At 48.3% G+C, this 24,961-nt stretch overlaps 1 protein-coding gene across 4 annotated transcripts in view; it reads right to left on the bottom strand.

The window, feature by feature from the left end:
- The window catches only part of LOC147095740 (ras/Rap GTPase-activating protein SynGAP-like), a 756,836-nt gene that overhangs the window by 26,072 nt on the left and 705,803 nt on the right, over nt 1–24,961 (bottom strand). For 2 of the 4 annotated variants that reach the window (XR_015074821.1, XR_015074822.1), the window contains 2 exons: nt 17,673–18,356; nt 10,563–10,651 (listed from right to left, as the gene is read on the bottom strand). The exons of 1 other annotated variant lie outside the window; for it this stretch is intronic. Coding sequence is in view for 1 of the 3 variants with exons in the window: in XM_085974794.1 (XP_085830920.1) it covers nt 10,481–10,651 (171 nt within the window). In the remaining 2 variants the exon portion in view is untranslated. Of the gene's footprint in view, nt 1–9,987; nt 10,652–17,672; nt 18,357–24,961 lie in introns of those variants that run through there. One more of the 4 variants, XM_085974794.1, reaches the window with a different exon arrangement.

Below are 24,961 nucleotides of genomic sequence, written 5' to 3' on the forward strand. Positions count from 1 at the left end.
CTATGATTCTATGAGTCAGGCTGAGTAAGACAGGTAACTTTTCTTAGGGTTAGGATGAACAAGACCAGACACACTCCAGCCCGATACACTATCCTGGATGTGACACACATGTACGTAACGCTCTCCAGCTTGCACACTGCCCTGCACAGTGACACACTCTAGCCTTATCCCGTATATAACTCTGAACAGTACACTAAGGAGAAGCAGCTAACTAACCTGATAGAGTACTGTACTTTGAAAGAGTCAGTGATGTGGTGAATAGAGAGGTAATCAAGAGGAGAGGTGCACATGGATCTTTAGTAGGCAGTGGATAAGATTCTGCACATGAGCTTGCTCCCTCAGCACTGCACTGACTGTCAGTCTGGATTTTTGTGCTCAAGTCTCTGGAGTGGTGCTCAGAACCCACAACCTTCATGACTCGGAGGTGAGAGTTCTACCACTGAGCCACAGCAAATTTAGTGAGAATCACTAGGTGCTGGATTGAAGAATGGAAGTGAGCGGGTGGTTTAAGCAGATGCACGTGTATTACCCGCGACAGAAATCTGTCTCTCAAAGGATGCTGGGCAATTCATGAGAAATTCCGGTGACTCCCATGTACTTTCGATTAGAATGTACCAAATCAGACTGAAGAACTGGCTTCGCCGTGCATTAGAGTCATACAGCACAGGAGGCCATTTGGCCCAACGTGCTTGTGCCGACTCTTTTGAAAGAGCTATCCAATTAATCCCTGGTCTTTCCCCACAACTCTTCAAACCATCTAAAAAGATCTGTTGCACAAAAGGTAGTGAGATGTGGCTTCAGATATTTGGCAGTTTGCACACTACTCGCAGGCAAGAATCAGTTGTTGGCCAGTTAGCTGATTTTCTCATTGTTTTTTATTATTGCTATAGCTGATTTTTTATTATACCTGATTTCCTCATTGTTTTGAAAGTGGCGGTGGGGGAGGGATGTGTTTCTCCTTCCTTGGGTGAAGCTCCGCTGGGGCAGGACTTCCGGCCCCCCACCCCACTCCGATTCTGACATAACCCTGTGTAAGTATAGGTGTACCCGGTAGAATGGCCATTGTAAGCTTTTGTTAATGCCAAATATATAATAATTCACATATTAAAGATTGATTCTGCAGTAGTTGTAATGACTATACAAGGTCAGGCCTGGAGTAGAGGAGACATAGAGGGAAATTTTAACCAAACCCACTTGTCAGGAAACTCACGGGATCAGGGGCAGCGCTGGCTTTACTCCCCACCCTATTTTACTCTCCAGTGAAGTCAGTGGAAAGCAATATCGAGCGAGGCATAAAATTAGCGTTCCATCCGATCCCGTGGGATTCCCACCCGGCGAGGTAGGTTAACATTACCCCCACCTCAATAACCGTCCATGAGAAGAGATAAGAAATATAGTGGGTATTTAGTGAAACAATCAAGGAGACTGTAGGGATTAATCAGCTATGAATAGGGTTTGTATTATAAATGTACTGGGAAGAGATAAGACTCCATGGATCAGAGAACTCGAGGAGTCCTTGGTACGTGAGGATTGGTACCTATTTCTCACATACGCTGCATGTAAGGAGATGCGCTTTATTATATCATTGACTTGACTTAATAAAGAGTATTAGCCAGATGTTTTCAGTGTTTCCTAGTGCTCAAACTGGTATTAGAGGTAAAGGATGTATGACAATATCCTTAAATACCTCCCCATAATGGCAATAAGGATGCATGACAATATCCTATATAAACACAACACCCTGACCCCATTGCCCTGGATTGGGGTTCATCGAACGCATGCAGTGGGGTCCCAGGCAGATTCTCGTTGCCAAGAGAGAAGTGCTGGTGGTGCGGTCACGCCCCGAAGAAGCGGGAAGGTGGTTAAAGGGGCGAAAGTGCCTCAAAGGCTGACGGAGCTACAGTCTTGTAGGCCCCCCCGGCAGAGACCGAAGCCTTTGCGGGAAAGCCATTGGCAGCCGCAACAGAGGGATGGAAGGCTGCTAAAATGCCCTCGTCCTCCACTGTGGTAACCCTGGGTGATACTGTCACCTTCCCATTAAATGGCAGCCCTGGGAAGCGGGAACAGGTAGGGCAGATGGGAGGGAGATCTTCCAGGATCCCCAGCTCTGCCCCCCTCCGCCCCATCGCCATTTCCATGTGTAGGTTGGATAGTGAAGCACTTTAGGACGTCCTGAGGTTTTGAAATCGATATATAAATGCATTCAGTTCTGGGTACGGGATTTCACGGGATTCTGGGATTTAATGGGATACATGCCGGCATTTTGAGGGATCGCACGCACGATTCTGCAAAATAAAACGCCAAATTTATGCCTTTGGGTATCGCTTGCATTAAAACAGCGGGTTGGGTGATACCATACGATCGTGTTATGTGCGCTATATTCCACCGCAGAACTACCCAGAGTAATCACACTGCACAGTCACGACAATCTGCCTGCCTGAGAGAAGAACAGTCCCGAATCAAAGAATCTTACAGCACAGAAAGGAAGTCATTCAGCCCATCGTGCCTGTGCCGGCTCTATGAAAGAGCTATCGAATGAGTCCCACTCCCCTGCCCTTTCCCCATAGCCTTGCAAATATATACTTGTATACCCAATCGCTTTTGAAAGTTACTATTGAATCTTTCAGGTAGTGCATTCCAGATCATAACGACTCGCTGCGTTAAAAAAAATCATCTCATCTTCCCTCTGATTCTTTTGGCAATTATCTTAAACCTGTGTCCTCTGGTTGGTAACCTCCTGACAACATTTTACTGGGTGGTCCTAAGGTTCTGATAGGCCAGCCAGCAGCCATACTGTGCACAGTTTTGGTCGTCTTACCTAAGGAAGGATATACTTGCCTTAGAGGGGGTGCAATGAAGGTTCACTAGATTGTCCTATGAGGAGAGATTGAGTAGAATGGGCCTATATTCTCTGGAGTTTAGAAGAATGAGAGGTGATCTCATTGAAATGTGTAAAATTCTTAGAGGACTTGATAGGGTAGATGCTGAGAGGCTAGAACTCGGGCTCATAGTCTCAGGATAAGGGGTCAGCCATTTAGGGCTGAGATGAGGAGAAATTTCTTCACTCAGAATCTTTGGAATTCTCTACCCCAGAGGGCTGTGGATGCTCAGTCATTGAGTATATTCAAGGCTGAGATCGATAGATTTTTTGACACTAAGGGAATTAAAGGAGATGGGGATAGAGCGGGAAAGTGGAGTTGAGATAGATGATTAGCCATGAATGGTGGAGCAGGTTCGAGGGGACGTATGTCCTATTCCTGCTCCTATTTCTTATGTTCTTATGCCATGGCTAAGAGAGCAGGTCAGAGGCTGGTTATTCTAGGATGAGTGGCTTACCTCCTTGACTCCTCAAAACCTCTCCATCACCACCAAGGCACAAGTCAGGAGTGTGATGGAATTCTCTCTACTTGCCTGGATAGGTGGAGCTGCAACAACACTCAAGAATCTTGACACCAACCAGGACAAAGCAGTCCGGTTGATCGGCACCCCTATGGCCTACTCCTGATACTGTTTCTTATGTTCTTACAGCCTGGTCATTTTACACATTGCTGTTTGTGAGATCTTGCTGTGCACAAATTGGCTGCGATGTTTCCTACATTACAACAGTGACTACACTTCAAAAGTACTTTATTAGCTGTGAAGCGCTTTGGGACATCCTGAGGCTATGATACGTATTGTATTAATGCGAGTTCTTTCTTTATTCCTTCCTTTTACATTCCTTTATACAATCGGCATCACTGAGTGAGGTGAGGTGGTGAATGGGACAAGAATGTCATGAGAATCCTTGATGCTCCCTTCTTTCTAGGTAACACATGTTATTTCCCAGTAATTCACTTCAGATTAAACTTTCCCTGTAGTTACGTCGTCAGCAGATGTAAACTTGAGCTCCTCCAGAACTCTGCTGCCCGTATCCTGACTTGCACCAAGTCCCATTCACCCATCACCCACTGTGCTCAGACCTACATTGGCTCCCAGTCCCACTCCGTGGCCTCGCCCCTCACTATCTCTGTAAACTCCTAGCAGCCCTACATCCCTCCACGCCTCCAATTCTGGCCTCGTGTGCATCCCTGATTTTCTTCGTCTCACCATTGGCGCCTTCAGTTCTGGAACTCCCTCCTTAAACCTCTCCGCCTCTCTCTCCTCCTCTAAGACGCCCCTGAAAACCTACCTCTTTGGCCAAGCTTTTGGTCACCTGTCCTAATATCTCCTTCATTGGCTTGGTCAATTTTTGGCTGGTTACGCTGCTGTGAAGAGCTTTGGGACATTTTACTACGTTAAAGGCACTCTATAAATGCACGTTGTTGTTGGCCAGGAATTGAACCCGTGACCTTTTCTTTTTGGGGGTTCATGGGGTGGGAGTAAGTTATTGTGGACACTAATATAGAATTGCATCGTAATCATGCTCTTTTTTAATGCACAATTAATGTCGCTACACCTACTGAGCAGAGCCATCTCCGCAGTCTCCCCTCCCACCACCACCACCACCACCACCCCCGGGATCGATTCTTGAGGCTCCCTGGCTCAGTACCACACTGGGCATTACACCAACCCATTGTGCCATTGGGTTGTAACACCAAGCAACCCCCCGATAAAGGGACTTCAAATTATCCTCCTCTCATGGTGCCAGCTGTGGTTCAGTAGGTAGCACTCTCGCCTCTTAGTCAAAAGGTCATGGGTTCAAGTCCCACTCCAGAGATTTGAGCATGTAAATCTAAGCTGGCACTCCCAGTAGGGTGCTGAGGGAGGTGCCGTCTTTCAAATGTGACTTTAAACCAAGGCCCTTCTCGGGTAAATGTAAATAGATCCCATGGCACTATTTCAAAGAAGAACAGCAGAGTTCTTTCTCCCCGGTGTCCTGGCTACTATTTATCCCTCAACCAATATTACAAAAAAAAATCTGATCATTGCTGTGTGTGGGACCTTGCTGTGCGCTAATTAGCTGCCGCGTTTCCCAACATTACAACAGTGGCTACATTTCAAGAGTAGTTCCTTGTCTGCGGAGCACTTTGGGATGTCCTGAGGCCGTGAAAGGTGCTACGTAAATGCAAGTTCGCTCTTTATCTGTTATTCTGCATTAACCCAGTGTCTGTGCAAAACGTATTGAAATATGAAGCTGAATGTTATTTTAATATGTAAACATTTGCTTAAAGACACAGAGTTATGCTGCAGTCACTAGGCTTGTGTTAACCCCAGAAGGTCCTTGTGTTCAACGGTGCAATTTAAGCTGTGAATAAAACCCAACGCCAGTGGTGTTCAAACTGTGGTCACTTACGGTGGGGGATGTCCAACATGTGCCCCCCCTCACACCCACCCTGAGTCTTGTCAATCCGGCCCTGGAAACCAAGGGCAACTCGAGAGTTATTGGCAATGATATTTCTTATTCATTGATTTGTGCTGCTTAAATTTCTTGGGTCTGAAGGTTTAGAAAGGGCTGCTCTTGGCGCCGTTGCCTCTAGCCTAGTGTCCTTGAGTATAGAAGATTAAGGGGTGATCTAATTGAGGTGTTTAAGATAATTAAAGGATTTGATAGGGCAGACAAAGAGAAACTAGTGCAGGAGTCCAGAATAAGGGGGAGTAACCTTAAAATTAGCACTAGGCTATTCAGGGGTGATGTCAGGACGCACCTATTCACACAAAGGGTAGTGGAGATCTGGAACGCTCGCCCCCAAAAATCTGTTGAGGCGGGGGGTCAATTCAAAATTTCAAAACTGAGATTGGTAGATTTTTGTTCGGTAAGGGTATTAAAGGATATGGAAGCAAGGCGGGTGGATGGGGTTGAGATACAGATCAGCCATGATCTGAATGGCGGGGCAGGCTCGAGGGGCTGAATGACCTCCTCCTGTTCTTATAATTATCCCTCTATCAAAATGATCACCTGTGGTGGCACGGTTTACATTTTGTAAGTGATCGGGACTTTGTGCTGACCCCAAGCCAATGCATTGCACTAACCCGTGAAAGACCCAGCCCCCACTCTGCGGAGGAGGCCATTTTATTTTCTACTGTGGCACAGGATGAAATAAAGACGTGTGGACATGAAAATAAGAGGACGAGCTCCCTCGAAAGGCCCAGCAACATTTTCAAGATAGCAGCCAGCCATCCAACCCAAGAGGGGGAGTCAGCTTGGATGCGCTGTTGGGGCAGTGGTCAGAGTGCCGCAGTTAGGCGCAGGGCCCTGGCTTAATGCTGGATTGGGTACTGGGTGAGGGCACAATCAGTCTTGGACCTCCTTAATTAGCCTGTTGACACTCAATCATCCAAAGACCTGAACACGAGGAATGGCCACTTGGGTGAGGCTGTGGGAGGCACATGTACTTCCATGCCATCAGGAAAGGAGGGAAACAGCATAGCCAACCGGCTAGGAAAATTATAAAATCAGACAGTGAAGCGGAGAGGGGTCAAACATCTCGTTATCCATTACAAGGCAACTCAAGGACACTGAGTGACCTGGACTGGCATGACCAATATAAGAGAGAAAAACGCCTTGAATTTTGTGCATGCAGCACCATTCAGTAGCACCAAAGGGCAGAGGCTAAAACCACTGATGGCGATGAGTTTATTGAAGACCTTAAGAACTAACACTCCATGTTCAGTGGGTAGCACTCTTGCCTCCGAGTCAGAAGGTCGTGGGTTCAAATCCCACTTCAGAGACTTGAGCACAAAATCCAGGCTGACATTTCAGTGCGGAACTGAGGGAGTGCGGCGCTGTTGGGGGTGTCATCCTTCAGATGAGACGTTAAACCGAGGTCCCGTCTGCCCTCTCGGGTGGATGTAAAAGGTCCCACAGCCACTGTTCAAAGAAGAGCAGGAGAATTCGCCGCGGTCTCCGAGCCTATATTATCTCCTCAACCAACATCATTAAACAGATTACCTGGTCATTAGCGCATTGCTGTCCGTGGGCTCTTGCTGTGCGTAATTTGTCTGCCACATTTCCTACATTACAACAGTGACTACACTTCAAAAAGTACTTCATTGGTTGTAAAGTGCTTTGGAACGTCCTGCGGTTGTGACATGTGCTGTATAAATGCAAGTCTTTCTTTCTTCATCACAAGACAGAGAAACAAACTAATCATCAGCACCATTCCGCTCCCCCATTATCTGATCACTCCCCCTCCCGGATTAGCAACTTCATTGCCCCGATTGTCTGCACCATTCCCACACCCCCTCCCGATTATCCGCATTATCCCCCCGACCATCTGTAGGTCCCCCCCATTAACTGACCAATCCCGCCCCGATTATCTGCACATTCCCACCCCTTCCCGATTATCTGCAGCATTCCCACCGCCCTGATTATCTGCACCCCCCACCCCGATTATCTGCACCATTCCCATCCCCCCTCCCGATTATCTGCATCATTATCTTGGTGAATCTTTCTGGGATACGGAAAACTGGTGGAAATCGTGGTTTTGTTTTGCATAAACCCAGTAAATCAAGCTCAGTGATTTTAACTGACTTTCCACAGGCTCTGAAAGCTCATTTGTGGGTGGGAGGTACCTGGTAGAATTTACTATTCATCCAGCTCTCATATTTAGCCTAAAATCCAGCAGACCAGCAGGAGTCGGGGCTTCGGGTCCAGGAGACCAACAGGCGTCAGGGCTTCGGGTCCAAGAGACCAGCAGGAGTCAGGGCCTCGGGTCCAAGAGACCAGCAGGAGTCAGGGCCTCGGGTCCAAGAGACCAGCAGGGGTCGGGGCTTCGGGTCCAAGAGACCAGCATGAGTCGGGGCTTTGGGTCCAAGAGACCAGCAGGAGTCGGGGCCTCGGGTCCAAGAGACCAGCAGGAGTCGGGGTCTCGGGTCCAAGAGACCAGCAGGAGTCCGGGCTTCAGGTCCAAGAGACCAGTATGAGTTGGGGCTTCGGGTCCAAGAGACCAGTATGAGTTGGGGCTTCGGGTCCAGGAAACCAACAAGAGTCGGGGCTTCGGGTCCAAGAGACCAGCAGGAGTCAGGGCTTTGGGCCCAGGCGACCTACAGGTATGGGGGCTATGTGTCCTGGATACCAACATGAGTCGGGACTTCGGGTCTTGGAAATCAACAGGAGTCAGGGCTTCGGGTCTGAGAGAACAGCAGGAGTCGGGGCTTTTATCCTGAGACCAGTAGAATTGGGCTCCTAGTTGGACAGACCAGCAGGAGTTCGGATTCTAGTTTGAGACCTCAGCAGGAGTTCGGCTTCTAGTTGCAGAGACCAGCAAGAGTTGGGCTTCTAGATTGAGAGACCAGCAGAAGTTGGGCTTCTTGTTTGAAACAAAAATGAGTTGGGCTCCTAGTTTGAGATACCAGCAGGATTTGGGGCTTCTAGTTTGAGATACCAGCAGGAGTTGGACTTCTAGTTTGAGAGACCAGCAGGAGTTGAAATTCTAGCTTCAAAGAACAACCGCTCCTAGTTTGAGACCAGCAGAAGTTGGAATTTCTGTGTTTGATACCAGCAGGAGTTGGGCTTGTAGTTTGAGATCAACAGCAGATGGGCTTGTAGTTTGAGAGACCAGTAAGAGTTGGGCTTCTAGTTGCAGATATCACCAAGAGATGGGCTTCTAGCTTGAGACCAGCAGGAGTGGGGCTATGAGTTGCAGAGATCAGCAGGAATTGGGATACTGGTTTGAGACCAGCAAGAGTTGGGCTCCTAATTTGAGACCAGCAGGAGTTGGGATTTCCTAGTTTGAGACCAGCAGGAGTTGGCTTCTAGCTTGAAACCAGCAGGAGTGGGGCTTTGAGTTACAGAGATCAGCAGGAATTGGGATCCTGGTTTGAGACCAGAAGGAGTCGGGGCTACTAGTTTAAGAACCCAGATGTTGGACTTCCAGTTTGAGGCCAGCAGGAGTTGTGGCTTCTAGTTTGAGACCAGCAGGAGTTGTGCTCCTAGTCTGACTGACCAAGTATTCAGCCAAAACTCCTCCCTCAATTATTTTACTGGAGACATCTCCATCTAAAATATGGTGTCAGCTGTGGCTCAGTGATAGTACTCTCGCCTCTGAGTCAGAAGGTTGTGGGTTCAAATCCCACCCCAAGACTGGAGCACATAATCTAGGCTGACATTCCCAGTGCAGTACTGAGGGAGTGTCGCACTGACGGAGGTGCAGTCTTTCGGATGAGATGTTAAACTGAGGTGCCGTCTGCCCTCTCAGGTGGACGTAAAAGATCCCATGGCCACTATTTCAAAGCAGAACAGTGGAGTTCCCCTGATGTCCTGGCCAATATTTATCCCATAACTAACGTCATTAAAAAAACAGATGATCCGGTCATTATCACATGAATATTTCTGGGAGCTTGCTGTGCGCAAATTGGCTGCTGTGTTTTCTACATTACGACACTTCAAAAGCTGCAAGGCGTTGTGAGAGGCGCTGTATAAATGCAAGTTCGTTCGTTCTTTTAAAAAGAAATTAATAAAAGCGAGGAATTTCAAATGAACCTGTTATGCACCAGTGTACTCTCCGGTTGTCAGATTAAATATAACTCTCGGTTATCCATCAATCCACCAGGTGAGGTCTGGTCTGCTCCCTTACGGCAGATATTCGAGATACACATGAATTTCACAAGACGGATTACTTCAAGAGTGTGGTAAACCACTGTTTGTATTCCTGTTTGTCCTGTTTGTATTCCACTGTGTACATGCCTGGACATGCCTCGGCTGACTCCTCCCACAGGTCCTAGTATAAAGGTGACTGCTCCCCAGCCCTTAGTATCATGGACCGGTCGACCACGCGAGGCAGACCTCCATTCTGTTGTTAATAAAAGCCTTTGGTTACTCTTCTAACTCTCAGTCTTTTATGAGTAATTGATAGCGCATCAAAGAGCCTGACTGGCACTGGAGAAAACGACGCAAATACTCTGAGGCGGGTGGGTGAGGGAGGGAGTGGGGAAATGCACACGCCCGCACACACTTCCTTCCTGGTGAACTGGAGCAACATGTCAAGATCTGCTGGGACCGTCCGCTATCCGAGATACACCAAACGCACGCGTTAGCTGGGAAAGAAATTAACAGCCTTACAAATGAGGTTTCAGTCGAACCCACTCTCCACGTAACCATGGAGATGTTTATGTACTGTACATTTTTCCCATTATATTTATTTATATATATTATATATATATTATATATATATATTTATATCTCAAACTTTTTCCTTTTCTTTCTCACACAATAGGCCATTTAAACACGGCACAAGTAGAAAAGTGCAATGAAAAATATACCACTTATAAGTGCATCAAGATCCGGGCATTATCCACAGCCTTGGGACTCGGGAGTGTTCGTGCATGAATGACAACAGGATATAAAATAATTGTTAATAGTTAGAATCGGTTTTCATTCCACCGGCTCGCCAGCTCTATCCCACCGCAGGCCTGTGCTTGAGGGGGGCGGAGGGGGAAGTGGGGGGTGGGGGGCAGGGAGAGGAGAGAGACGAAGTGAAGGGGTGGTAGGTGGGGGGAGATGTCTTGCACCCGATCTTGCTTCCACCCACCCCACCGCCGCCGCCCCCATTTTCCCCTCGCGTCAGTGGCCACTGGCGTTACGGAATTCGCCGTTCTCCGTGATCTGCAGGCGCGGCGGAGGGTGCGACGACATCACGCCGTTCAGCTGGGTCCCGCTGCACCGGTCTTTCATGTGAGTCAGGGTGCTCATCAGCCGGGAGTTGGTGGCCCCCATCGTTGAGAGCTGCCTCTCCTAAACAAAACAAAAAAAATATAAAAAGGGAAGAAATCCGCGTTAAAGCCACAGCATCCGTCGCCAAAGAGGGCGAACCCCTCTGTACCCTGGAGCAGCCAAGCAAAGCCCTCAAAACAATGTGAGAGAGGAAGCCAATTTATAACAGGGGGCAGTGGGGCATTAAAGAATTGGAAAGAATATATATATATTAAGAATCCCAATTTGGTCATCTAATCACATAATATAAAGAAAAAGTCTTCAAAGTGTCCAATTTGTGGAATGGAAAATTGACAATGTCCTAGGACCATCTTGCCAAGCCGCCTCACAAAACTGTTGCACTGCAAGTGGAAAGAATTGTAGTCGACACCCGCAGGGCTCAGGTTTTCACACATGGGCTGCACATCAGAAATGTGGAATAATGTGTTGAGGCCTGTGAGAAGGCCATGCTAAGCTGGGGGTGGAAAAGGTGAGCGGTGGGGAGAAGGCGAGGTCAAAGAAGAGGAAAAATACCTTCTTTGTTACATGTAGGGGGAACAGCCTGACTCAGTCGGCCTCTGCCACCATGGCAATGGTTGATACGTCTTATTACAAAAGGAAAATAAGTGGGGGTTTTTTTTAATATAAAAGTGGTGAAGAAAAGAGGAGGGGTAGGTTTTAAAATACAGATAGTCTGATTGGATAGTTAGATTTTAATAGTCTCCAATCAGAATGATGAGGTGTGCTCGCCGCAGGATTGTGGTTGGATGATTCCAGGGTACGAGGACATTTCAAAGCATCGGGAATCAAATCTACCAACAATCTACAACATCTCCGCTTTCACATCCCAGTGCAGTGTGCTCCTCCATGGTGGCCTAGGCTTCGGGACCATTGTTCTTAATTAATGTCTTGAATCGTTATGGCGACGGGCGGGGCCTGCTTCGAGTGTCGAGCCCAATTCAACGAATGTCTAATAGCCCTCCCCCTTTCCTCCTCCTCGCTCCCCCCCCCCTGCATATTACGCCAATGACACACCAACGGACTCCAAGCGGGCATCGACTTGAACGGAGAGCGTGCGTGAAATCCACCCCCCCCTCACCCAATCAGCATGTGCAGACCCTTTTAGATGGGCCGCAGAGACTCTGTACCAGTTGCGGGGTTAACTGGGCAGGCCCACAGACGCTTTAGAATAGATAGACCCCCCTCCCTGACCGATCGATGTAGTCGAGGGGTTAAAATCAATCGCGAACCCCATGTCTCCCTACCCTCTGATAAATACTATTTTTTTAAAAACCTAGTCTCCATTCTGCGCTAAATGCAAAGGAGTGTTATTGGGGGATCTATAGTGACACCCCTATATGGGTTTCCCCATTCTTTATTTGCCTACACTGCTTTCTATTGCCCTTTTGGATGGTGCCTCACTCTATATTTTGCACTGGGAAGCAATGGGTTCAAGGGACCTGCTCTAGTGCCTGGCGTTGCAACCGACTGGCAGAGGGCAACATGCTCCGGGGTTGCCATGCGTGCGGGACTCGCCCCATGCCTAGGAAGCTGACAAAAACAAACCCCGAACAACTTCTCATGTGGGATGGGGCTCTCAGTCTACCACCACCTCGGCTACCAAGCGTCACCGCCGACGGTTAAGAGGACGAAGCAAAGCGGGTTGCCCTGCTCCACCAATGCCACTCTGGGATGCAGGCGAGGCTGCTTCCTTAGGAATGGTGCCGACCATTTTAACAACTCGTCCCACCCGCCCCCGCCCGTGCTCAACTACCCAACCTTTGCTCAACATTTCCCCCCCGCTACCCCCCAAAACCCCTCTCCGAATAGCATGGCCAAAACGGTCAGCTTGCGGGGTAGAACTTGTCGACGCAAGTTCGCATCCTTGCTACCACATCCTGTGTCCTTGTGCGCCGACAATCCGCACTGTCCTGCCCGTGATTGGGTAAATTTGAAGATGTGGTGCCCTCCCTCCAAAAAATGAAGGGGGTCAACATTAACCGAACATTGATTTTAGACCCTGCCCGCAGTCAGCGGAGCGTAATAGCGGGCAGGCTGTAAAACTGGTATTCTACACGATCCCGTGGGTTCCTGCCCAGCGTGTTCAGTTAAAATTGACCCCCGAAGTGTCTGCAAGCCCCTGTGGGATACACCGAGTTTTGGCATCTCCGGGGGCACCGTAGCTTGGACCACAAACACATGAGAAGACACAGCACAGAGAATGAAAGGCTTCAACTTGTGACAGAATGGAGGTCATGCAAACATCACAGGGGAGCAACGCATGCTGTAGGGCAAGAAAACACATGTCAAACTCCTTTTTGGTTTCTGTCTCTCATTACCTTGCATTTCTCCCTTCTCAATCTCTCTAAATTGGTTTGGCTCTTTGAATGTACGTGGCTGAGGAGTAGGGTGTGCTGCAGATTGACATGAACAGCCTTGGGTTGAAATGCTTCCAATACTTGCCAAGCCAGCTTTAAGTTATGTGTTTTCCACATTACGGCCATTCATGCTGTGAAGTACTGCCACCTGGGAACTGGGCGGAGACTGTTCAGACTCATTTCAAATGGTTAGCTTTCACCTCATAGTCTGGGCTGGACTCGAGGCCAAGTCCTAGAGGTGAAAATGCAAGGTTCAAATCCACCCAGTCCCGTTGCTACTCAGCTTAAAGCTTTAGTGTATTCTCATTGGTTTACGTGGGCATTAAGCAATAAGCCTCATATCCTGCTCTGGGGATCTGGTGCTGGACTTTGGCTAGGCTTTGTTTGCCTGCAATTGCCTTATAGCTGCAGTATGAATGAGCACAACAGGAACGTCCTATCATAAAATTCATGTTGTATATTTGTGTGTATATATCTATGCATATGTGTGCGAGCTATGTGTGTGTATATATATATATTTATGTGTGTGTATTGTGTATATATATATATATGTGTGTGTGTATACATATATGTATATATCTGCGTGTATATGTGTGTATTGTGTATACATATATATGTCTGTGTATATATAAATATGTATCTGTGTATGTATGTGTATATATCTCTGTGTATATATCTATGTGTGTGTATATACTGTGTATGTATCTCTGTGTGTATATATCTATATGTGTGTGTATATATATATATATATTTATACGTATGTGTGTGTGTATGTGTATGAGGGGTAAAACCAATAGCAGCAACATGCTCTAAACTGTGTCCCATAACCTCTTGTCAGTGACCACTTTGAGGCTCCCCAGAATCTGGGCCTGGATTTGCTGCCATGGCGACGGAGAGGTCTATGCTGTTGAGAAGCACTGGTACTGTAGTTGGAGGGCAGCAGGACCTCACAGCAGCCTTCAGCCCACCAAACAGGCACTCGTTAAGTTTTACTGCAGCGAGCCACAAAGTACATTGGGAAATACCGACGAGCCAAAACCAGTGCAGAAATAGCAGAGGTGGGAGAATGGAAGCAAGAGCAGCCTTTAAATATATTTTATGAATTATGCCCAGTTAGAAATGTAGCTCTAAATGAAGGCGGAGGAACTCCATAAAACAATTAGCTGTACTCCTCCAAACAACACTTCCCACAATGACGTACATTATACATTCAATTACTCCTCATATCAACAGAGCAGAGTCCTTTGGTTGAGGGATATCCTCAGATTTCAATGGAAGGCGGAGGATATTATATGTTGCAATGGATTCAACACGGGGGGAAAAGAGGGGAGACAATAGTTGGTGAAAATGTTCAACAGAAACTGAAGTAACAGAAACCTTTTAAGGTGTGATTGAACAGCAGTGACGGACTGGGTCTGCTGTCTAGCCAATGCGAGGATAAGACTCAATAATCTAGGCCTTGCCCTTTGACCGCCTGAGCTGCCCTCAAACTGGCTCAAAAGCAACCTGCATTCCATCATTGCTCAGTGCTTGGATGATGCCGATGGGTGTTTGAATGGACATTGAGCTGATGGTGGAGCGCTCCATCTCACATCTAGTAAAGACACGGTAAACTTCAATGTTGCAAAAACCAGCGGCAATGGAACGAAAATAAAAATGTATGCACGTATGATCGAAAGTGGAAGTGGGGTCACAACCGAGACACAACACAGCTTTCCGTTATTTGCTTACGACGGTTAACACTTTAGCCTGAGGGGCCAACACGCCAAGGAAGTTGATCAGTTCTCAGCCAGACTGGTAGTTACAAAGCACATGGTTCTGATTTGGGTTTGCACGACCAGGTTCCAAGGTTTACTCTAACACTAAGCCTATCTGAAGCCGGCTTTTTGGCTAGAATTGAGCTGCAAGCTGACCTGTCACCCGTAGAGCCGCAAACTCCCCCAGCCCCCCTCCAACAGTAGGCCTGTTCAATAAGGTTGTGGCACGGATGATTGACCAATGAAGATCAATACAAGGCATAGCCAGACAGCATGTCCTCATGCCAAAGCTGCTGGATGCTAAGCTGGAGAGTTGGGTAAATGGATCCCTGACTCCACCTCCCGTGCCAATTATGGTTGGCACAGGATGCACCAGAATTGGAGCCACAAACTTCTCTCAAATCTTTCCCAACGCCACTCCTTTCAGCTTAGGAGGGTGGTGTTGGACAGGAGAGTGAGACGGGCTGGAGCAGTTGGCAACTGGGTTTTAAAGGACCTAAATTACTTTTTAGGTGAGGGGTGGTGGTGGGGGGGTGGGCAGACGCCGTCTCTTTGCTGCTGCTTCATGAGAAGCAAACACACCTGACATTGTCTTCCTCACCCACTGCCAGTGTGCTGTTGGTCATCAATTCAACCAGAAATTCCTTAGAGGAGGAGGGAGAGATCTTTGGAGAGGGCCAGCGATGTGACAACGCTCTGGTAAATGTTGCAGACACTTTATTTCCTCGAGTTACATTAATACACGGGACTGGCTGAGAACAGATAAAACGCATACAAAGCGAAGCTGGCGTAACTCCCACCTTGGATGATGCCCGATGGAAATGCTAAGCCGGTAAGATACAACGGCAAATTGCAAATCTGTCACAGGTCACACAGTAAGACTTCATAGAGAGCACAGCACAGTACAAACCACTGAAACTTTCATTTTTAGGCAAAAGAAAAATCAAGCCAGGCAGCTACAACCAGTTGGCAACAGACTGAAAGCTGACACACATGCGATACAGACAGAAATCCAGCTTCAACACAACATCTTGGACACGCGTTTTGTGAAACTTTCAACCTAATAGGAGGCAAAGAAGTTAACTCTTTGCTGGATTGGCGTGCGTTGCGGACTCGTTTCTTTTGAGGTAAGCCACCCTCCACCCCCCCCTCCCCGCAAACTCTCGATGAGACCTCTTGCTGCTCCTGAATCTCCGTTATGAAAGAAAAGGCGAGGCAGGAAGATGGAAACACCTGTGACTCCATCAGCTGACAGGGAGGGGAAGCCTGCTTGTGGGGTTGAGATGGGCGAAGTATGATTCTTCCTCCCCTTTCCAACCCAACACCTAATCTATACATTAAGTCCAAGTAACTGGCCTTCCTAGACTGCACTCAATAGCCCATGGGACCTGCCACTGAGGTGGTCACCATGTACTTGGTCGGGCCAGATTGCAAAGCCTCTTTTCTGGGATTGCGCTTCACACTCTTCTCTTTTAATAAATTCCAAAAGCAAATTTCCGAATTGAAATTGGCCCAACTGGGGAATATTTCTGAATTCATCTGGTTTGGGCGACCCAGCTTTTCAATTCAGTTTTGTACAATTTTTTTTTCTCTACAGAACAGCCACACCTAAAAAGAAATTTAAAAAATGGAATCTGTAAAACAGAAGATTTGGAAAAATATTCTGCATCCAACATTTTCAATTATGGGGTTTGAATACTGAGGGGGTATTCTAGAGTTGAATTTGGAAATTCCTTCATCAGCTGAAGGCTAGTTACCCTAAAGTAAAGTTGCTTCCTTTGTTGCTATGTGAGATGATGTGATGTTACTTGAAGACGTGCCTAACTAGGAAGATGCAGTGTGGATAGTAACTCAAAGATGCTGTTCTTTGGGATCCCTAGAAGTAAGAAAACTTGTCCACAATGTCAACCTCCTTTTGGCCATCCAGAGGTGGTCACCTTGCGGCTCCACATCAGCCTGGACTTCCCAAGGGAGCTGGTCTGTGAGGCTGTGACTCCAGGTAGTACACACTGGCAAACCCTTACACCAGGACTAACCTTTGGAGACGATCAACCTTTTTGCATATTAAGCTGAAAGTCGGCAACACGACGTGGGACGTCTGTGCACTACAGGGATGGCATGGCATGTGGCGAGAGCTGGGTCACCTGGTGAAATACTGGTTAAAAGACAAATGGACACATGCACAGAAACTCATACACGCACAGAGACAGACACAAAAAAAGAAGCCACACCACCTCACATCGACTTTGCAGACACGTGTGAAAAGATCTTCGGTGCAGTCAAACCTTCCTCATCTTAGCTCAAGACTCTGATGGAGTCTCAGTCCAGGGCGTGCCGGTGACCTCGCAGTAGTGCCTGCACCAAGTAAGATGGCGACCGCAGTACTTATGAGCTCCTCAGATAAGACTTCCCTATCCTCCCCTCTAATAGGATTCTCCAAAGTAGCTTCTCCCAGTGCCTTCAAATCCAGACGTTTCCAGCCCCTGGAATATTACTTAAAAAACCATCTCCATTTTTTTGTGGTGGTGGTGCGGGGGAGAAGGTAAAATTGCAAGAGGTCCATGAGAACATTCACACATGAAGATGTTGTGTAGATTTGATTTCTGACAGTTCTGAAATAGCTGGCCTGCTGGAGATGTGCAACAAGGTCCAATTTCTGCCCCTGTCTCCCCCCCCCATCACACACAAATGGTCACTGCCAATTTGAGATTGGACCATCGCCAATGATGGCCTCCATTTCATATTCAGTGCTCTTTATTCCGGCTTTGACAAGAAAAACAACAAAGTACCTCCATCGACCCGCACAGAGGCTCAATCTTAGGTGACCATCGCTGGAAATTGGAACTTTTCACACATCTCCATGACCGTCAGATCTTCTGAAAGCCAGGGATACTGCAGCTTAAAAGATTTCTCCCTTTTTTCTCGTACCTTATGGTTCGCTGCCCTCAAATGTCGGAGGAGGTATAGGCGGCGCAAGACACCATTCCAGCCAAGGTTCTCTAGTCGCCTCCGAGTCGGTCAACAAGGCCCTCACGGCGCGACCATCTCCCCTGCCCCCTTCTGTATGTAAATGGAGCATTCTTTCCCTCGCCCGGCTAGCAATGCGCCGCGCAATCAAGCCACCGGCCCGAGGTGTTACCCCACTTACCGGGTTCTGTGGTAGATCTTAAATGCAGATCCGGATTTAATTTATGTATAAATATATATATGTATTTTTTTTTAAATTAAATGTGATCAGTGTAATACCCTGTTTGCCCTCCCCTTCCTGCCCCCCTCCTCCTCCCTCCCCAACCCATTGAGCCAATTTGAGAATTATTTTCCCTGCCCGGGTTATCTACCAGAAGGGACGTCACAGTCTAAACACCGCCCTCAGTAGGTCCCGCGCCAACGGAAGCCGGAGGCATTGCAACATCAGACCAGCTGCTGCCCCCCTCCCCCTTCTACGCTGAACTCGAAGCGGCGGGCCTGGCGGCGCATGTGGCGGGGGTCTCCGCGGATCTTCGCCTCGATCCGGCTCGAAGCGTAGTCCTTGGCGCGGTGAGGGCGAGGCGGCTGGGCGGCGGGCGGGGCCGGGAAGCCATTTTGCTTTTTTTTGAAGGAATGATCCATTGACTTCCAGAGGGGGGGTTGAAACGTGTTAGGCAGGCAGATTAGAAAGAAGTGCGGGTGGGGTGGGGTGGGGGTGGGAGTTGGGTGTAAGAGAATAAAAAAGGAGAAAACAGGAAAGGAAGGAAAGAGAAATAAAGAAATTTACATATGTATTTGCAATATTAGCACTATCCGTGTCGGCACAATCTCCATACCACACGAAGGTATAATCGCACAATACACACACACACAGATATTAAATATATATATATAATATACACACATGTTACAATAATTAAAGTAACAATGTTAGTTATTAGATGCTGGATTGCCAAAATGGCTGTTCATCAAACAGTTTTTACAATCTTCACAGTACAAGTGACAATAGCTGCGCCCTCACCCTGAGGGACCGTGGCAACCATTACACAGGACGCCATGACAATCCGCTGGCCGCATGACCTCACCCCGAGGGGAAGGCGGGGACTCAATTTTAACCGAACTGGCCGGTCTGGGAATCCCACGGGATGGGGAGGAAAACGTCGGTTTTACGCCCCGCCTGATACTGACTTCAACAGAGCGAGTTAAATCGGGGCGGGGCGTTAAAAACGGGCCTCGTGCCCGATCCCATCAGACGGCTTAAGTTAAAATCACCCGACGCTCCCACCCCTTCCCCGCCCCATCCCCGCCGTTACGTGACGACGCAATCGACATCCCGCAGCTCCTGATTGTTCTGGAATCTTCTTTTTTTTTGTCGAGCGCCTGCCCATTGATGCCCACCCTGCCTGCGGCCCTCTCTTCCTCTAAGCAAGAATAATTTTATAGTCCCCAAGAAGATGGATGACTTCATCCTATTCGCTTCAAAAGCTGGGGGATGGGAGGTGGGGGGGGGTCAAAAAATGCCTCCACCCCCCCTTACCTGCAGTCACGTGGGCCTCGAATATCCAATCACTTGGAGAATCTCAGCTCCTCCTCCCTGCAACTTCGCCTGACCCCGCCCCCACCCCCTGGCAGCCACACGCGCCAGGTGCACTGTGCGGGCGCCCAACGTCAGCATCACCATCCCCTTTTTACGCTGGACCTATCAGAGCTGCCTCCCTCCCGCGTTCGCAGCAGACGCGACTCTGATAGGTCTAAATCGGGCAGGAATTCCCAACACATCTCGGGGCTGGGGCCGAGGGGGTGGGTTGGGCTGATCCGCCATCTGGCCGGCGCGCAGGGGACGTCGGAGTCCCCGCCCCCATTTTATACTGGACCTATCAGAACCTCACCTGCCGCGTGGCGACCGATTACGTCAACAGCAGGAACAGCTCCGATAGGTTCAAATTCCAGAAAGCGGGGGCGGGAAAATTCCCAAGACGGTGCGGTGCGCGCGGGAGGCGAGGTTTTCTGGTGGCGCGCACGTTGAGGAGCCTCCCGCCGAGAAGGTTCGCCCGGCTCGGCCGGAGCGCGGGTCCAGCCGGCGAGGTGAGGGAATGTCGGCTTAAACAACTCTTCACACAATTACACGCAGTTGTCGGACGCTGAGGCGAAACTTTCCAAAATCCCAGGGCGGAGGGGGCAATTCTAACCCAACTGGCTGGGCGGTAATCCCACCGGGGCGGGCGGCACGCCCGTTTTACGCCTGGCCCGATTTTGCACTCAAGACCTCACTTAAGACTTCAAGGAAAAGTAAATTCGGGCAGGGTGTAAATCCAGAGTTGCCCCCCCACCCCCTCCCCACAATCCCGCGACTTCGGTTAAAATTGAGCCCCCCGCCACCGCGCCCACACATCGGGCATTTAATCGGAAAGTCGCGCCCGATTTCAAGCGCGTTCCCGGCACCGCGTTATAATTCCAGCCCGGGCAATTTTTCCAGGGAAAAGCGGGTGTAAAACGAGCGGTTAATTCGTGACCGACCCCCCTTCACCCCCCCCCAAAAAAAACTGTAAGAGTTCGAATTATCCCCCTCATCTCCTAAGCGTCGTGTCGGCTGCAAATCTACGGCGGCTTTGCCTAATTGGATCGTACTGTTTGAGGGGTGCAAATTTATCGGGCGGGGCAGAGGCAATGGGGAGCGGACAAAAACCCGTTATACGCCTCACCCGATATTGGCGAGGGGCGGGCGGTCAGCATAAGGGGGGATTCTGCCCATTTTGGGCTATCGTCCGAGACCACTTTCTACTACTGAATGCCACGTGGTGTGATGCTACGTACTTAGAGTGTACGCGCACGTCACAGAACTGATCGGGTAGGTATAATTACACCATGCGCATATACGTGCGCACACGGGCGTGTGTACAGTGGTGGCCAACCCTGTCAACTTGCAATTGGTTGGGTCTGCGTTGGGGGTGGGAGTGCAGTGTTCTGTAGAAGGGGTATCTCTGCTTAAGATCCCGACCCTGCGATTAAAGCGGAACAGCTGAGGTACGGCAAGCCCAACGTACCCCTTCCTTACCCTTGCTCACAGATAACAGAAATCAGGATCGAGGAATGCAACACCTGCCCCATGCATTTTTTGAGTGGGATAAACTTGCCAAAGTTCATCACAATTCATCAGGGAGACGTTTTCAGGCAGGAGAATCACAAGTTTCCCTATGACCCATTAGAATTGAGCCCCCTTTCCTGGGTGCCTCCCCCAAAACAATGGGGGCCCTATAATAGGAGGGAAATCCATCCACGTAAAACGCACCAACAGAGAGACCAGCACCCTGTCCTCGACAGCCCATAATAAGGAGTGAGTCAGTGGATCCAGTGTGCCCACAAACTAGCCTGCCCCTCCTCCACAGAGACCCAGCTCTTGACTTCTCTCGAAGACAGCCAACCAAATATGGCCCGGTCAATTTTCCGTGTAGGTAGTTAAGATATCAATGTATGAAGTACCGTGGCAGTGCAACTCAAGTGAACGAACTTTGTGTGAATGGGGGTTAGCCTTTTGGCCCGCAATGAACTGGAGGAGCGAAGGGAACGTTACTTCAGGAATCATACTCACTCTTGAGAAGGACTCACCCCAACATATAGTAGCCCTTGCGTATTTGTATGTAAATATGCTATAAGCTCACATTGATGCGCATGAAGGAGGTGGGTGTAGTAAGTTCAAAACAAATCTGTGGCAACAATGGAGACGGATTGGCAATTTTAACCTTACTGCCCGTCGGGAAACTGACGGGATCGGGTGCAACTCTGGTCTTACATCCCATCTGATCGTACTTTCCACTGAATTCAATGGGCAAGGTGTAAAACCATTGTTCCACCTGATCCTGTGGAATTCCCAGCCGGCGAGTTAGGTAAAAATGATCCCCAATATTTCCGTGAACGAGTGGTCAGTCTGGAACAGGATCCCTATGGAGACGGTGGAAGCAGGTAGTGTTGATTCATTCAAATGCAAAATTAGACAGATTTCTTCCAGAGAATAACTTCTTGTGATACTGTTCATGAGTAATTTGTGACATGACATGTGCTAAGTGCAGCATGTTCAGAAGAAACAGCTGATTTTGAACCTCTGGTTCCCAAAGCCCTCCACCACTGGGTTTTCCTCACTTCATAACTGGCTCTGTTGTAGACTAATTGATGGAGATCGATTGCTGTGATCAGTCAATAACTCCATTATATCACATGATGACTACCACGATGGTAGAAGGCGTACTAGATGGACTGTCAACTTTTTTTGTCCAGCAATTCCTATATTCCTAATACATTCCCACTGTGCTGCTGCCTTCCGTTGGTGCATGGGTGTTGTTCTGCACGTCTCTAGCCATCTTCTATTCCATTACAATTCAGCCAAAAGCTATTCCCATCCATCCCACCTTCCCAATTTTCTTGCTTCCTTCCCTAATGGAAACTCATGCTGGGATGTGGTTCCACAGGACTATCTCTCCTGTACCTCTTCCAAGTGCTTAGTCTTAGTGAAGTTAGATACTGAATGTCGACAGGCTATTTGACTGTGGGAGCATCACAGCCAAGCAACACCCTTTCCTCGCCCACTGGTGGGCTTTCCAGTGGGGATCAGCAGATGATGATGATCTGGATTGGGAAACCAGGCTGATTTTTCATTCCCTAACTTAGGGATGTTACAAAACCCCAACTGAGATCAGGGATTGAATGTGGGATGCTACCAGTATGTGTGGCTCATTACCCCACTGGGTGGTGTATTTAACCACCAAGAAATCAGACCAGCTGGAAGCAAAATGTTGGGAGACTGGAAAAGAGGTACAAAGATATTGGGCCCCATGTTCAAGCCCAACTCCAGAGACTTGAGCACAAGATCTAGGCTGACACTCCCAGTCTGAGGGTGAGGTAGTGCAGCACCGTCAGATGCTCCATCTTTCAGATGAGCTGTTTAACCAAGGCCCCATCTGGCCTCTCAGGCGGACATAAAAGATCACATTGCACCATTTTGAAGGAGCAGAGGAGTTCTCCCTTGTGTCCCGGCCAATATCATTAAAAACAGATTATCTGGTCATTATCACAATGCTGTTTGTGGGATCTTGTGTGCAAATTGACAGCTGTGTTTCTACATTACAACAGCGACTATACTTAAAAAAATATTTAATTGGCTGTAAAGCACTTTGGGACGTCCTGAGGTCGAGAAAAGTGCTGTATAAATGCAACTTTCAATGGACAGTACTCATGCGGCGCAGTCTTCAGATGACTAAGCAAAAAACTCACAGCGAATGCGTTCCGATCTAAGAGTACAGACTGCAGGCTCCTTGCTGCCCCACCTGGACTAGGCTCTCCCAATCCACCCAGGTTTCAGAACAACCCAGTGCTTCACACTCGCCAGCTGAATTTATCGGGAACTGCGCTCATCAGCATCTTTCCAATTCCACTAAATGATCACCAGCAACCTGTAGATCGTAAGAACTTTGAATTTTTAGGAACAGTTAAAGACAACTGGGTCCCTACAGGGCCTTCCCCTTTTCAGATTTCAAACTCAACTTCTCACCAAATGCTTCAATCTCTTTCCTCTGAATCTCATCCAATTGCTTCTCAAAGCCATTTACACTTCAGTGATCTGCTCTGGTAATTTATTCCATAACCGTGTCGCTTTGGGTGGAAAAAGTTCCACTCAACTCCCCTTCTTACTCCTCACTTCCCAAATTTTACCTATATAGTCCTATATTCTCTGTATAATAGTCCTATTTTCTAGAGTATGTAACTTATTGAATAATAGTAGTGTTCTGCTTCTCTACTGTTCTGACATTGCTGTTTGATCGGTAAAGTTGGATCAAATGGAATTACAGTCCAGAGTGGAAAGAGGAGCACAGAGGAATTGATGATTTACTACGTACCAGAGTCCACCCTTTCGCCTCCAAGTCAGGAAGTTGTGGGTTCAAGTCCCACTCCAGAGACTTGAGCACAAAATCTAGGCTGACACTCGCAGTGCTGAGGGAGCGCTGCACTGTCGGAGGTGCCATCTTTCGGATGAGATGCTGAACCGAGGTCCCATCTGTCCTCGCAGTCGGGCGTAAAAGATCCCGTGGCAGAAGAGGAGGGGAGATCTCCCCGGTGTCCCGGCCAATATTTATCAGTCAACCAACATCACTAAAACAGATTATCTGGTCATTTATCACATTGCTGTTTGTGGGAGCTTGCTGTGTACAGATTGGTTGCAGTGTTTCCTACATTACAACAGTGACTACACTTCAAAACATTGGCTGTAAAGCGCTTTGGGAGGGCCTAAGGGCGTGAAAGACACTATAGAAATGAGAGTTCTTTCTCAGCACTGAAGTACATTGCAACATCAGTAGAGGACAAAGCTGGCGATTTCCTTGGAGCTGCTCTCGCTCCGCCAGCGTAACTTCGATCATGCACGTGAACAGGGTCCCTGCCATACGTCAAGTGAAGTCACAGCAGCGGAGCAGAAGTAGGTCCAAAGAAATTTCCGGCACAAGTCCCAGGATCCCACACTTATAAACTGTACAATGCTCTGGATCAGACTGCACCTTTGTAAAATTCAATCTCAGGATGTGGGCATCGCTGGCAAGACCGGCCTTTATTGCCCTAGCAACTTTGATACAACTGGATTGCTAGGCCACTTCAGAGGCCAGTCAACTGGAGTCATGTACAGGCCAGACCAAGAAAGGACGTCTGGTTTCCTTCCCTAAAGACATTAGTGAACCAGTTTGGATTTTACGATAACCTGACAGCTTCATGGTGACTTTTACTGATAGCAGCTTTTTTTTAAAAACTGCCATGGTGGGATTTGAACTTGCGTTCGCTGGATTACTGGTCCAGTAACATAACTACTACACTACCTCAACCAGTACCCTGTCCAGTTCTGGTCACTCAGATACTAGCGGACTGATCACCAGTCATGGGACTGTTGAGAGGAAATACTGGAGACTTTTCAGCATTGAAGGAAAGTGGCTGAGAGGTGACCTTACAGAGATACGTACGGCTGCATTTACACTACAACAGTCCCATCAATGCAAAGTCGTTTCACAGAAGAAGTCTCGCTCCACTTCACCTCAGAGTCGATTCACATCTCTAGTTCAGCTCCACAAGTTTAACCGACTATGTAAAGCCGGGACCCCTTCGCAGCAGTGCTAGATTTGCAGCGTGAACGTGCTCCTGAAACGGTTTCGGAAAAGGCAAAATCCACCAAACTACTTAAAACAAACAGAGTTAGGACGGTTGGGGGGGGGGCGGTT

Source organism: Somniosus microcephalus, unplaced genomic scaffold (assembly GCF_052327205.1).
Source record: "Somniosus microcephalus isolate GS21.2 unplaced genomic scaffold, FLI_Smic_1.0 unresolved_chr1, whole genome shotgun sequence".
Classification (NCBI taxonomy): Eukaryota; Metazoa; Chordata; class Chondrichthyes; order Squaliformes; family Somniosidae; genus Somniosus; species Somniosus microcephalus.